Genomic DNA, 14694 nt, shown 5'->3' on the forward strand with positions numbered 1-14694 from the left:
CACTGACATGTGGACCCCCACATATTTATTTTATTATTTTTGCTGATTAGGATGCCACGTCATCAAAACCAGCCATATATACTGCCTTGGGACCTAAATTAGACGGTTTTGTATAGTTTAGGGGTGAAGATTTCTGGTTTTGCGGTTAACGGATCATAAAAAATCTCGTTGTTAAATTGAGGGACCTCCGGTGAACTTATTCCTTCCTGAGCATTTGGAAGCCCACGAGACGGATTTCCCTGACCTAATCCACGTGATATACCCGGGGAAACCTCCCACGCCTCACGAGGTCGGGAAAAAAATCCTCGCTGCGGAGCCGCGTCACCTCTGCGGCTCGGCGCCTCTTCCTCTCGCGAGACTCACGACCGCGAAACAACACCTACTCGCGAGACGCCGGCGGCGGTCTCCTCTGACGAGACGCCACTGCAGGCCTCTCTCCTTCAGACCTGGGCCACGGCGACATACATATGTATATACTTCGTATATCTATATCTATATATACCTACTTAAAAAATACATAAGGTTTTCGGTGGTAATTTTCATCCGTCGTTTTCTTTCGCACGCGGTATTTTTTTTTCTCACACGTGGTTTTTTTTCTTGGTTTTTTTCGTCCGATTCTTCTTTTTTTAGGTCGTCCGATTGGTTTTTTTCACGTGCGGTTTTTCTGGCCCAGTTTTTTCGTCCGATTTTTTTTGCCTAGTTTTTTTTCCGATTGCTTTATTTTGTGGGCCCGGTTTTTTCCAAAACACTGTTTTTGACCGTGGGTCTCAAATTTTTTTGGTGGGCCCGGTTTTTTCCTACCTGTTATTTTTTTTTGAAGGATATCCCAAATAGAATCGTATAAAATTACATGGCTCAAGAATTACAACCCAGGAATTACATTCAGAATCCAAGAATAAAAATTACATGGAAGGTATGATACAAACATCTTCTCAACCTATATAAAGAAATTGAAAACACAAACAAGACTCATATATATACACCCGATATTTGGTGTGGATATTGAGCAATCTCTTGATTGACGCTACTCATATGCGCTCAATTTTTTTTTTAAAAAAAGAGCAATTTGCTGTTGGACGTGATTCTTTAACCCTTAACAATTAGATTTTTTTTTGCATAACTTTAGAAGCAATTATAATCAGGATATGAATAGCTTGTAATTTTTGTAAATTCTGTCATATTAAATGCATGTACCAGGAGAAGAAATACAACTTATTTATCATGCATAATTAAATCATTATATTAACAAGATGATATTGGCAGTAATTACCTGAATATTTTTTAAAAAAAATCCATGACATAATAGTGTGATAGAGACATAAATATATCCAATCTAACAGTCTTAATCAACCACTGACAATATTTAAAAACTGAAAGCATGCATAAACTTCACACAATATCCTTCAGTAGAGACATAAATATATTCAATCTAATGGTCTTATTCAACCACTGGCAATACTTAATACCCTTAATGCCTTGAGTTACAGTAGCTTGTTCTGCATATGCTACTGTAGGTGGTTATTCATCACATTCATATGCCAACATGGTTTAAAAAAATCAAAACAATAATATTGACTAAATATGCTACTTTAAAGGAAACCGGTTTCAGAGTTTATTATTTCTATTTCCCCTATCTTTCTCTGAACTCGGTGCGCAAAAGTATTACTTAATGCAGCAATAGAACACAAGTGAAATAAACACCTATGGTCCATGCAGAATCAACAGACAATAATATAGAGCTCTTAAAAATTCCAAAGCATTAAAGGGGGCATAGCAAATACAGTAGGTTCCAATTTAGCCATGCAACCAAACTTATTTTGAACAAAAAAAAATTCACCTGAATATTTTTTTGGCAACCATCTCGATTCCATAACTCCAACCCATCAAAGTCAACAAATCTCATCTTCTGTCTCCTTGAAAACCTGGCAACACACCTAAACAAATATAAAATATGGCAAGAAATACAACTTATTTATCATGATGACTTACCTTGCTGCATCCAGATCAAGATAAAGTTGTGCTGGGATTTTAACCATGATTGTGTGGTGACACTCAAAATCACAGCTAACTGAGTTTAGTTCAGAGCATGCAAGAACAACAAACAGGAATAGGGGACAGCAGGATGAACATTACATTTTTTTTGTTTTTTTTTGTGGGAACATTACATATTTGTTGGACTTGATATCGGAGTAGATCACTATGAAATCACCCTCCTACGGCTCATTTAAATGAACAAAATCACCTGAAAAACATAAGACATCAATCAACAATATAATTGAGAGTGACAATTTTAGTATGGCAGTTACTGGCTTATGACTAAATTTGAATGATTCAATTAGTTGGCCAAGCAATCATAATATCTCATTTTCCAATAATGGGAAACCAAGAACACGAGAACACCAGGAAAGCGAGATAGGAGGTCTCACCGGCAGATAGGAACTGGGACGCCGTTGTGGCCTGCGGGAAAGCGAGTGCGCCGTCCAACACCGGCAGCCCCACCTTGCCGCCTCCGGCTCCGCCTGCAAGAAAACCATCATCCAGCGATGAGTCAGCCACTCGACCAAGATCGTCGTAATGATTAACTAATAAGTTTACACCTAGGTCAGAAACCCCAACAAGCAAAGAACACACATCCATATTGCCGGGCCCCTACATACACATACACACACACAAATTTATGTCTAAACGTGTAACCAAATAACTCGGAAAATGTTAATGAACCAAGAACGCACCTGAAATCTTCAGTACCACCGCTCGGGCGCTCGGTACCACCACTCGACTGCGCTCTCCTCGGTGCACCTTCGTCCGCAAGCTTGAACCCTCCTCTCTGGCTGGCCGAATAGCTAGCAAAACTGACATGTTATCTAACCTGCCAGTAAGCAACAAGATTACTCCTATGCAAGATGATCCAAAGATTTCACATGAACAATATGATATATTGTCAAAGAAAATAAAGTACCTGGGCGAAAAGATTGCGATGGCGCCCAAACCACATGTGTCGCCATCGTCGAGGTCGTCGCCCCATCTGCCAGTCTGCCACCCCACCTCCGTCCCTCCCATCATCACCCGCGGCGGATCAGCACGAACGGAGGGTGGAGAGACGACGGAGGTCGCCGGATCGACCCACCCATCGCCGCGGACGGCAGATCCGCACAAGAGGGGAGCGGAGAGACGACGGGATCCATGCAGGAGGGGAAGAGGTCGCCGGATCCACCCCTCCCGTCGCCGCCGACAGCGGATCCGCGCGAGAGGCGCTAGCGGCGGAGGTGTACAAGCTGAGGAACCAAGAATCCACCTTAACGTTAGGGTGCAGATCGCACGAGTTGAGGCATGCCGACTACAGCGAGCTCATGAGGTTAGCCATCTACTCGCCGGCGTGACGGTGCCCCGGAACAAGACGACCACCTCGCAAAACCCGAGCCGCCGCGTCATCTCGTCGGGGGACATGGCGAAGTACCCGATCCACCGCCCCCCGGCAACTCGACGATGGCTCCATGGTTGATCTGGTGGGCAAAACTAGAGAAGGGGATGGAGAGAGACGGGGAAAGACTGAGAGATAGAACGAGAGTGAGAGACTGGGAGAGAGAGAACGAGAGTGACAGGATAAGGATCTCGCAGGGTTCACCATACCGCCGATAACCGCGCGGGTTCACCATACCGCCGATAACCGCGCGGTTACCGCGGTTACCAGACTTACCGCGGGGGTACGGTAATATAAATACCGCGGTAACCTCCTTAAATTCAAATAAATTTAAAAAATAATTTGAATTTTTGATAAATTTTGCACGGTTTTGTACGGTTTTTCACGGTTACCGCGGTTACCGCGCGGTAACCGTGCTTACCGCCGGGGTGCGGTAACCTTGACTCCGGCGGTTTAGGAAACCCTGAATCTCCCAGGCAGGGTTCACCATACCACCGGTAACCGCGCGGTTGCTGGGCTTACCGCGGGGGTATGGTGATATAAATACCGCGGTAACCTCCTTAAATTCAAATAAATTTAAAAAATAATTTAAATTTTTGATAAATTTTGCACGGTTTTGTACGGTTTTTCACGGTTACCGCGGTTACCGCGTGGTAACCTTGCTTACCGCCGGGGTGCGGTAACCCCGACCCCGGCGGTTTGGGAAACCCTGCTCCCAGGCGATCACTCATTTTTCTCGCGTCAATTTTTCTTTATTATTTTTAGAAAAATCTACGACCTTAGATTGGACTGGGTTGTAACTACATTTGCTGTGTGCTATCTCTGCACACGGAAAACGGAATGGTCCATTAACACGTGATTAATTAAGTATTAGCTATTTTTTTAAAAAAAATTAATCAATATGATTTTTTAAACAACTTTTGTATAGAAACTTTTTGCAAAAAAAAAACATGCCGTTTATCAGTTTAAAAGGCGTGCGCGCGAAATATGAGGGTGATTGATTGAGAAAGTTGGGGAAAGAACTCAGAATCAACTCCCGTTGTGTTGCTAATCCATGGATTGAATTCTGCTAAAAAATGATTTATTTTATTAAGTTTTTTTATTTAAGATAAAAAGATGTTTATTGTAAAAAATAAAATTTCTCACGAAACATGACATATTATGATAAAATTACCTATTTTAAATACATTTTTTCAATCACACAAATTTTTGTCCATCGACTATTGCATGAAAGTGACCAAGCTATTCACCGTTATTCCTCGTTTATTCCTCGCATGGTACAATCATCGCACTAAAGTATTATATACATATCACACTAACGCATCGTGTACATCATTCATATCATGTACGTAAACAGGAATAATTGTCCAAACAAAATACACTTTGGCGTTGTTTAGATCCCCTGCCAAAATTTACACCCTGTCGCATCGAATGTTTGATACATGCATTAAATATAGATGAAAAAAAATAACTAATTACACATATTGCGTGTTGTCGACGGGTGATACCCGTAGACCGGATATAGAGGGTATTGAGGTACGTTGGTACAAGGATCTACGTAATACGACATCAAGCAAATAGAAGACGAAGATTATACTGGTTCAGGCCCCTTGATAGGTAATAGTCCTAATCCAGTTAATGTGGGATTATATGATGGAAATCACAGGTTACAAAGGGAACGATGGAACTCGATGAAACCGGCGAGATCGTAACCGAGTTGGTTCGACTAGATCTCCTGGCGACTTGGCTCCTGCAAGCTCCGACTTCGTAGGCTGTGGTGGTTGTGTTGGCTATGAGATTCGATGCCCTCGGTCCTCCCAGGGGGTTCCTTTTATATCGCAGGTCAGGCGGTTTCCAAGTAGAACTCGGAGACATCGGACCCTACACGATACATTGACGACCCAGTCCTGTCCGAGTAGGACTCTTATTCTCTGCAAACTTCGTAAAGGATTTCCTTAGTGTATGTAGAGAATGTCCATATATGCGCGGGCATGCCATATCGATATGTAACATATATCGAAGGGTAAAGGGTATACCTAACCCGTAACCCTGACAGTAGCCCCCGACTTCGGCTTAAATGAACTCGTGTAACCAATCGCGACTTCTGATGTCGAGGCTGATGTCGTTTTCGGTGTGGGAACCATAGAGACAGGACATAGTCGAGAACACCATGTGAAGCCCAATGGTTATGTGTGAGTTTAAACTGAAGTCTGAAAGACTACCGCGCGTAACGGACCCAGAAATTTCCGGCGGCCATCTCTCTCCTTTCCTTGAAATTCGCACCGTCGGAAGTGTGCCTATTTAAGAGAGTTTTGGGGATTTATTTTGAAGTCCGCCTGTTGTGGAAAAAACTTTCCAGCCTCCAAGCGCATCTCATCTTCTCCGCTCCCGCAAAAAAACCCTAGCTTGTTAATCTCCGTCCTTTCTCCAGCGATCTTTAGTCGGTAATGGATCTCGGCAAGTCTACCTCGACCAACGCGTCGCTAAAGAAGCTCCAGGAAGATGGCACCCTTCCTGGCCATGGAGCCATGGAGAGAGAAGTTGAAGGTACTAAACGCCGGCCTGTCCTGGGTCGCATGGTTGTGATCGAGGACTACATTCTGTGTGGTTTTCTCCCTCCACTTTCTGAATTTCTTCTCTTGATTTTGAACTTCTATGGCCTTTCTTTGCTCCATTTGAACCCCAATTCCATTGCCTTCTTAAGTATCTTTGCACACCTTTGTGAAGCCTATATTGGGGTATAGCCCTTTCTCAATCTTTTCCGCTTCTACTATGAATTGCGTTGGATGGAATCCAACAGAGTGTCTGGATGCGTTGGATTCCGACTTCGGGATGGTCTGAAGTCGCGTTATATCCCCTTCCAGTGCCCTTCTTCTCGTAGCAAATGGCGGGCAAGGTGGTTCTATCTTCAGATAGAGAATTCGGATCCTGTCTTTGTTGTTCCTAAGGAACAACCAGACAAGATTTCGTCTTGGACCGCAAAGCCTACCTTGACCCCCGCCCTTCGGTTCTTCGTCGAGGCCATCGATGACCTCCGAGTACGAGGTTTGTCGGGGTATGAAGTCGCTGCCAACTTCGTTGGTAGGCGAATCCAGCCGCTCCAGACTCGAGCTCATCCAGCCTTTGACTATTCTGGGCCGGAGGACACGACCCGGGTTTCTCCTCGGGGTATTTTTCTTGTGTTTGATTTGACCTCCTTATAGGCATGCTCCTCCTGGCTTACCGAATTCCGGTTCTTGACTTGCAGGCTTGAACAGCGAAACGGTGGAGCGCTGCGTCGGCCAACTGATGATCAACGGCCCGACAACGGCAAGCGACATCCCCGTCCCCCTTTGTGAGAAGGAGGCGGCCGATCGTGAAACCGCAATCAATGTGAGTGTATTCGGCGACCCCTCTATTCTTGCTCCTGGATCGGATAACGACTTCATGCGGTGCAGGTTCTCCCTCTGACTGACGTCATCGGACCGCTCGTGGATCACCAGGCGGCGGCCTCGCTGAAAGAGTGTGTCGCGCATGGGGCATCCAACGCGGCCGCTGCTGCTGCCACAGCGACTAGCGGGAGCTGCCCCCCAAGGAGGGGAAGGAAGTTCACCTCCGTACTTGGCAGTCGCCGGAAGGCGTCCTCCCCCCGGTAAGTTTCTTGAGCCATTAACCTTGTAATCGGAAAAGTCGTTCCTCAAATCATCCTTGGTTTACTAAGGCCTCCGACGCGTCTCCGCCACCTCCACGACGGCAAAAGTTGGTGACGCTAGGCGAGAAGTAAGTAGGTGGAGATTGAGTTCTTTCCTTTGGTTGGAGATCTGGCGACTAGTCTTGATATTCGGATGCGATGATCTTTTGTAGGTGGGCGCGAGCGAAGGCGGCGCAGGATAGGTTTGGTGAGACCTCCAGCGTGTCTCCTGCAGCGGTCTCCACTGACGTCGTGGTCGCCCCACGAAGTCAGGAGGCGACACCCCACGGCCTGTCCGGTGATCTCGGGCCTGTTCGCGGCCCGCCTGCGGACGTCCTCAGCTGGGGGGAGCTCCAAGTCGAGATGGGGTGCCTCCTCGAAGCTAGCGCTCGCGGCATAAGTTGCGAGATTGCTGAGGCGAGGACAGCGGCGGCGTCGTCGGCTAACGAGCGCGCCGACAAGCTGGAGCGCAAACTGGCGGAAGTTCGCGAGGACCTCCAGAAGATGAGGGAGCTGGTGGCCGGCAACGAGCGACAGCGGCGGGGTCTTGAGGACCGCATGGCGGAACTCGAGAGTAACCTATCGGAGCTCCGTGGCTCGCTGCGAGTCACTTTCACCGGCCTACACCAGCTCGCCGGGCAATGTGGTGTCACGACCACGATCCCGGCGAACCCCGACGAGTTCTCGCTGACGTCTTCACTCGCAGAACTGGCTACGGCGATGGAGGCGATACCCTCCAAGCACGCGGCCTGGATCAGGAAGGAGACATCCAATGGGATCTATACCGGGGCATGTCATGTCCTCGCGTGCGTCAAGTTGGCACATCCGAAACTCGATCTCCAGCGGATCTTGGAGCAGGGGGCGACGAACGACGCGCGTAGAGGCGTGATGGAAGAAGTCAGCGATCTGGGAGAGTCTGTTCTCTCGCTCTTTGAAGAGTAGGACCTTAGTTCCCCTGTGTCTTTTCTCCAGTTACGCTTTGTAAAAACATTTCTCAACCTTTTTGCGTGTGCAGTCATCGCTTCAGTTTTCCCCAACATTTTTTATCCCGAGCACTTGTTGTCCTTTGTAGAGATGTCGATGTCGAGGATGTCCAGCAGTGTGGGCAGCCTGAGTCATCAGTGATCCTTCCGGATCTTGCATCTGAGGGACCCACGTCGCTGAACGATGTGGATGAAATTTTACCCGCGAGAATGGGGACGGCAACGACTTTCTTAGGTTGGTGGTCTCTTCATCCCGTTTCGCTCCTCCGACTTGATCAGCCGTGTTCTCGAGAGAGAAAAGCAGCTTGACTTAGTCGTTTCCATATTGAACAGATCTCGAGAATGCACTTGCTGACCAAGATCGTCGTATCCAATATTGGAAGACAAAATTTAAAGTGGCGGAACTCGAGAGAGCTATGTTGGAAGTGAAGAAGGAGCAGGCCGTGGAAACACTCCGAGGTCGTGAGGTGTGGTTCAACTCGTATTTGAAGAGTTGCTGCACGTCCATGGCCCGAGTTTGTAGAGAGCTCCGAGTACTCCGCGGAGATCCCGAGGAGTCAGCGGCCGGATACATCTCATGGCTGAATGGGGCCTGTACTCAGCTCGAAGGCATCGGCAAGCGCATCGATGAAGCCCTGAAGCAGGAATGCCGTCGATCGAGCCGATATGCTGGAGGGCATGTGTTGTCTTGCATACGAGATCATCGTCCGCAACTGCACCTCGAGTTTCTCCATGAAGGGTTCGCTCGTTCTCGGAGGACTCCGGCGGAGATAGACCACCTGGCGAAGTCGATGGCGCCGCTGGCGGAGAAGGTCTTCCAGTCTATGGACTGGCGTTGGCCTTCCTGGTAGTCTTTGTATCCTGTGATAGATATCTTAGGAAAAAGGTGTAATATAGTTCCGGACTTGTGTGGAATTGTAAGAAGTATCTTGTGAAATAGAAAAGAAATCTATCTTAATGAGTCCTTCTTACTCTGGATGTAGTGTGTAAGAGTGCCTCCTCAGTTCCCGACTTTAGCTAGTCATTTGAGTCGTACACTCTCCCTAGCCCCCAGCCTTGTCGTCGAGGAATTCTTCTCGGAGGACAAGGCTCTTGGACCTTTGACCTGCCTCGGTTGAGAAAGCACTGATTCTAGCCCTCAACTGTGAAGTTGGAAAGTTAATTTCTGATTACACGGCTTGGTTAATACGCACGGCGAGAACTCTTACACGACCAGGTCTTACATGGTCTTTCGTCTCTACAGGATCCGACAAGGCCTTATCGGCTCTGGGCATCCCCAGCCGAAGATCCCTTAGGTTCCTCGGAGGCCTTGTCAGGACGGCATAAAGGGACATGAGGATAGGTTTCAACGCAAGGTGTCATCTGGGTAAGGGGTCATCAGGCAGGAACACTGTGATTGTAATATGCGCCTGAAAATAGGCTTTATTGATACTGTAAGGTGTCTTACAGGTATGGATTGTATTGACTCATACATAGAATTTACGTAGTTGGTCAATGTTCCAAGAATTTGCCAACTCGCGGCCATCGCCGTCTACAACTTTGAATGCGCCTGGCCGCAAGACTTGTGTGATCGTGTAAGGTCCTTCCCATTTGGGTGAGAGCTTGTTTCGCCCTGCTTGGCTTTGAACTCGTCGGAGGATGTAGTCGCCGATCGAAAGTATGCGTGCTCGGATGCGCTTCTCGTGGTAACGGCGGAGGGCCTGTTGGTAACTGGCTGCTCGAACGGCAACTCGTTCGCGATGTTCCTCGAGTAGATTCACATGGTCGTTTCGCTGCTTCTCCTGATCCTTGTCGGAATACCTCTGTATTCATGTACTTTGATATCGTAGCTCGCTGGGGAGCATGGCCTCAGAGCCGTACACGAGGAAGAAGGGTGTTTCCTTGTTAGATGTTGTCGGTGTGGTGCATACGGCCCATAGTACTGATGGGAGTTCTTCGACCCATTTCTTGTCGTGTGACATGAGCCTGTCGTAGACACGGGTCTTGATCCCTTGTAGTACTATGCCATTTGCCCTCTCGACTTGTCCGTTGCTTTGAGGATGAGAAACCAAAGCGAAACATATCTTGATTCCCAGCCTGATGCAGTAATCCTGGAAATCGGCGCTGATGAACTGGGAGCCGTTGTTGGTGATGATGCGATGTGGTAGTCCGTATCTGCAAAATATCCCTTTGATGAATTTGATGGCGTTGTCGGCCTTGATTTCCCCCGTGGGTATCGCTTCGATCCATTTAGTGAATTTGTCGATTGCCACGAATAGGAACCTGTAGCCGCCCTGTCCTCGTGGGAATGGCCCGAGTATATCTAGCCCCCAGCACGAGAACGGCCAAGTAAGAGGGATAGTCTGGAGCGCTTGTGCGGGTAGCTTTGTGTGTTTATTGTGGAATTGACAGGCTTTACACCGCTGGACTATGTCGCACGCATCTTTGAGGGCGGTTGGCCAGAAAAACCCTTGTCGAAAAGCTTTCCCGACCAACGTCCGACCGGCGGCGTGTGACCCATAGATGCCTTCATGTATATCAAGGAGGAGGTGTCTACCGTCGTCGGACGAGACGCATTTGAGAAGTACCCCGTTTGGCGCTTTCTTGTATAGATCGTTGCCGATCGTGCAATAGATTTTTGCTTTACGGGTTATTTTCTCAGCCTCTGCGTCGTCCTCGGGCAACTCTTCGCTGTTGATGAATTTGATCAGTGGGGTGCGCCAGTCGTCTATGGTCTCGATATCGGCAACGGCGTGTTCTGCCTCTGTGGCCTCCAAGCTGATGTCGGGGGTGTCTGGGTTAATTTCGCCGCTGACCTCTTTCACTGATGGCTTTGTCAGGATGTCCAGAAAAGTGCTAGGCTCGAGTGGTTCTCGTCTGGATGCGCGCCGTGCTAGATCATCTGGCTCAATATTGTTCTTGCGGTATACGTGTCGGACCTCGATCCCATCGAACCTTTTCTCCAGCTTCCTGACTTCTGCGAGATACTTGGATAATTCGGGGTTAGAGCATTTATAATCTTTGTGCACCTGGTTCGCTACTAGTTCAGAGTCCCCTTTCACGATCAGTCGTTTGACCCCAAGTGCGGCTGCAGCTCTTATCCCGGCGAGTAGTCCTTCGTACTCGGCTGTGTTATTGGTTGCCCTGAAGTTGAGGTGGATTGCGTGCTTGAATTGATCTCCGGAAGGAGATGTCAAGATGAATCCTGCCCCTACTCCTTGGCTGTTGAGTGCACCATCGAACGCCATTGTCCACGTTTCGTCGTCGATTTGGTTGTCTGATTTGTTATCAGGCATAGTCCAATCGGCTACGAAGTCGGCGAGTACCTGGGACTTGATGGCTGTTCGTGGCACAAAGTGGACGTCAAACTGGCTTAGCTCAACTACCCACTTCGCAATGCGGCCGACAACGTCTTTGTTTCTCACGACTTCACCGAGAGGGAAGGAGGAGACAACTGTGACTCTGTGGGCTTGAAAGTAGTGACGCAGCTTCCTTGATGTCATGATTACCGCGTAAAGCAGCTTTTGTATCTGTGGATATCTTGTCTTTGCGTCATGGAGAGCTTCGCTGACGTAGTAGATTGGTCGTTGTACTTTCTCTCTCGACAGCAATGACGGTGCTAACAGAATAAGGCGTGGCGGCAATATAGAGGAATAATTCTTCATTAGGTTGGGGAGCAACGAGTACAGGGGGGGTTTGATAGGTAGCGCTTGAGTGCAATGAATGCCTCTTCAGCTTCCTGTGTCCATACAAATTTGTTTTGCTTCTTTAGCAGAGCGAAGAAGGGTTGTGCTCGTTCTCCCATCCTAGCGACGAACCTGCTTAGCGCTGCCATGCATCCGGTTAGCTTTTGTACTTTCTTGAGTCTTTTGGGCGACTTCATGTTCTCGATTGCTTTGATCTTCTCGGGATTTGCTTCTATTCCTCTGCCAGATACGAGGAAACCGAGAAGCTTGCCCGACTGTACTCCGAACGTGCACTTCTCTGGATTGAGCATGAGGCGATATCATCGGAGGTTGTCGAACGTTTCCCGTAGATCGTCAATCAATGAGTCGCTTGTCTTAGTCTTGACAACGATGTCGTCGACGTATGCCTCGACGTTGTTGCTGAGCTGGTCGCTAAGTGCGCCCTGGACCGTGCGCTGGAAAGTATTCCCTACGGTTATCAGTCCGAATGGCATCTTAACATAGTAGAATACCCCGAACGGTGTGATGAATGCTGTCCTCTCTTCGTCCTCTTTCGCCATGCTGATTTGGTGGTAGCCAGAGTAAGCGTCGAGGAAGCTCAACAGCTCACAGCCGGCTGTTGAATCCACCAACTGATCAATTCGAGGAAGAGGGAAGTGATCCTTGGGACACGCCTTGTTGAGGTCGGTGAAATCGACGCACATTCTCCATTTTCCGTTGGCCTTCCGCACCATGACTGGATTGGCTAGCCACTCTGGATGAAGTACCTCTCTGATAAAGCCAGCTTTGAGAAGTTTGTCGAGCTCTTCTCGTATGGCTTGTTTTTAGTCTGGTGCAAATCGCCACAGTCTTTGTTTTACTGGCTTGGCATCGGGTCGCACCAAGAGTTTGTGCTCGATCACCTCCCTAGGGACCCCCGGCATGTCAGACGGCTGCCAAGCGAACACGTCTGAAAAGGTTGGTGATGAAGGTGATGAGCGCGAATTCCTATTTCTCACTTAGTGATGCCCCGATCTTGACGGTCTTGTCAAGGTTGGCACTAGAGAGTTGAACGATCTTGATCGCGCCGTCTGGTTTCAGCGTCTTGTTTGTCTTGCTCACTTTCTTGGGAGGCTCAGTTGTAGCGGGTGGGCTGGGCGTGTGCTCGACCATGTCGAGGCTCCGCTTGTCGCATTGTACCGCTAGCTTGGCGTTCCCTTGAATAGTGATTGTTCCTTTCGGTCCCGGCATCTTGAGCACTTGATACGCGTAGTGAGATGCGGCCATGAACTTCGCAAGTGCAGTTTTCCCGATGATGGCGTTATACGCTGTATCGAATTCAGCGACATCAAAGGTGATCTGCTCCATTCGGAAGTTGTTTGCTTGGCCGAAAGTCACAGGCAACGTAATTTTGCCCAATGGTTTGGACGAGGAATGGGGAGTAATTCCATGGAAGGGTTGATCGGTGGGTGTCAACTCGCTTCGTGGGATTCCCATCACGTCCAAGGTGCTGGCGAAGAGAAGGTTGATTGAGCTACCACCGTCGATGAGAACCCGCGCGACCTTGATGTTCCGAATAGTGGGTTCGACCACAATCGGATAGCGTCCTGGGATGACGGCAGTCTTGTGATGGTCTTCTTCCGAGAATTCAATCTTCTGTTCAGACTACTTCATCTTGGGTGCAGCCCCCTGCCATGTCGAACAGACTTCACGTTCCACTTTCTTGTATTCTCGCTTTGAGGAGTACACTGTGGAACCTCCGAAAATGTGCGAGACGTGGAGGTCAGAGTCTGGATATGCTGAGTCCGATTCCTGAGCAGCCGCCTCCGCATCCTTCTCGACCACTCGTACTCGCTTGCCTTTTTCCAACGCCATGTGCTTCTCGAGCGACTTTTTGAAAACAAGGCAATCTTCCAAAGAATGTCTGTCCGTCTTGTGTATGGGGCACCATGCTTTCTTTGCGTCGCTACCTTGTGGGTCTGGGCGCTTGGGTGGGTTCGCGTATTCTGCTACGAGAACTTCCGCTTGAGCTTTCCTTTTCCCACTCTTGCGATTTTTCTTCTTGCTTGACTCAGGTGCGTCCGTGGCTGGTTTCTTTTCTCCCCCGGTTTTCGGCTTGTCGTTCTTGCATCTCAGCGCATCGTCTACGTGGGTGCATCGCTCAACGATCTCGAATAATCTCCGAGTAGTTGTGATGCGTCTTGTCGCCAACTCCTGGGTAGTATAGCGATCTCGGACACCGGACTTGAAGGCGCGAATTACAGAAGCGTCGGTGATTTCGGGGATTGTATTTCTGCACTCGTTAAAGCGCCAAACATATTCCCTCAAGGATTCACCCGAGTTCTGTGTCAACGCATGTAGGTCGTCTTCGATCGCGTGGCGCTTGTATGTTCCTTGGAAGTTGGCGACGAACTGCTGCCACAGGTTTGCCCACGAAGAAATCGAGTAGGGCGGGAAATGCATCAGCCATGAACGTGCAGAGCCTTTTAATGCAGTTGGCAGATAATTTGCCAACGCGTTGTCGTCTGCTCCGGCAGCGTAGAGTACTGTGGAGTAGACTTGAAGGAATTCTTCTGGGTCAGTACTCCCATCGTACTTCTCTATTGCTCCGGGTCGGAATCTCTCAGGCCATCGGACATCACGAAGGGAACGACCGAAAGCTCTACACCTAGCGCTGGGAGCAGTGGGTTGTCGGCGATCGTGTGTCCTTCGTGGATGTCTGTCTGACGATGAGGATGAAGAAGAAGATGACAATGATGATGGATCGCTTGGTTTTGGTGTGGGATTACGAGGTCGTCGGCTGGATTCTCGAGAATCCTGTCGTCGCCCTCCGTTGTTTTCCCGGCGCCGATCTCTGTTGTCCTCATCGTTATGGCGGTGTCCTCGACCAGTATCGCCCTGCATCCGCCTCTCACGATCATCATGATCGTGGCGATTGTGAGATGAATTTTTTAAGCCTAATTGTGCCATGATTTG

The 14694-nt window shown here is 48.6% G+C and overlaps 1 protein-coding gene across 3 annotated transcripts; it reads right to left on the reverse strand.

The window, feature by feature from the left end:
- Positions 1–822: 822 nt before the first annotated feature.
- Positions 823–3569, reverse strand: LOC4344829 (uncharacterized). Of its 3 annotated transcripts, XR_001548211.3 has the most exons (6): positions 3373–3569; positions 2960–3275; positions 2733–2869; positions 2427–2519; positions 1990–2242; positions 823–1922 (listed from the first exon to the last, which is right to left on the reverse strand). XR_001548211.3 is itself a non-coding variant. In XM_015794282.3 (5 exons), exons 1-5 carry the CDS (start codon positions 3494–3496, stop codon positions 2214–2216), a joined length of 699 nt encoding a protein of 232 aa, XP_015649768.1. In that variant the 5' UTR covers positions 3497–3569; the 3' UTR covers positions 823–2213. The 3 variants fall into 3 exon arrangements, 2 of the variants coding, with proteins under 2 accessions (XP_015649768.1, XP_015649769.1); XM_015794282.3 differs by having other exon boundaries at positions 823–2242; XM_015794283.3 differs by having other exon boundaries at positions 823–2242; positions 3369–3569.
- Positions 3570–14694: the final 11125 nt, after the last annotated feature.

The sequence above is a fragment of the Oryza sativa genome, chromosome 8, assembly GCF_034140825.1.
Source record: "Oryza sativa Japonica Group chromosome 8, ASM3414082v1".
In the NCBI taxonomy this organism is placed as follows: Eukaryota; Viridiplantae; Streptophyta; class Magnoliopsida; order Poales; family Poaceae; genus Oryza; species Oryza sativa.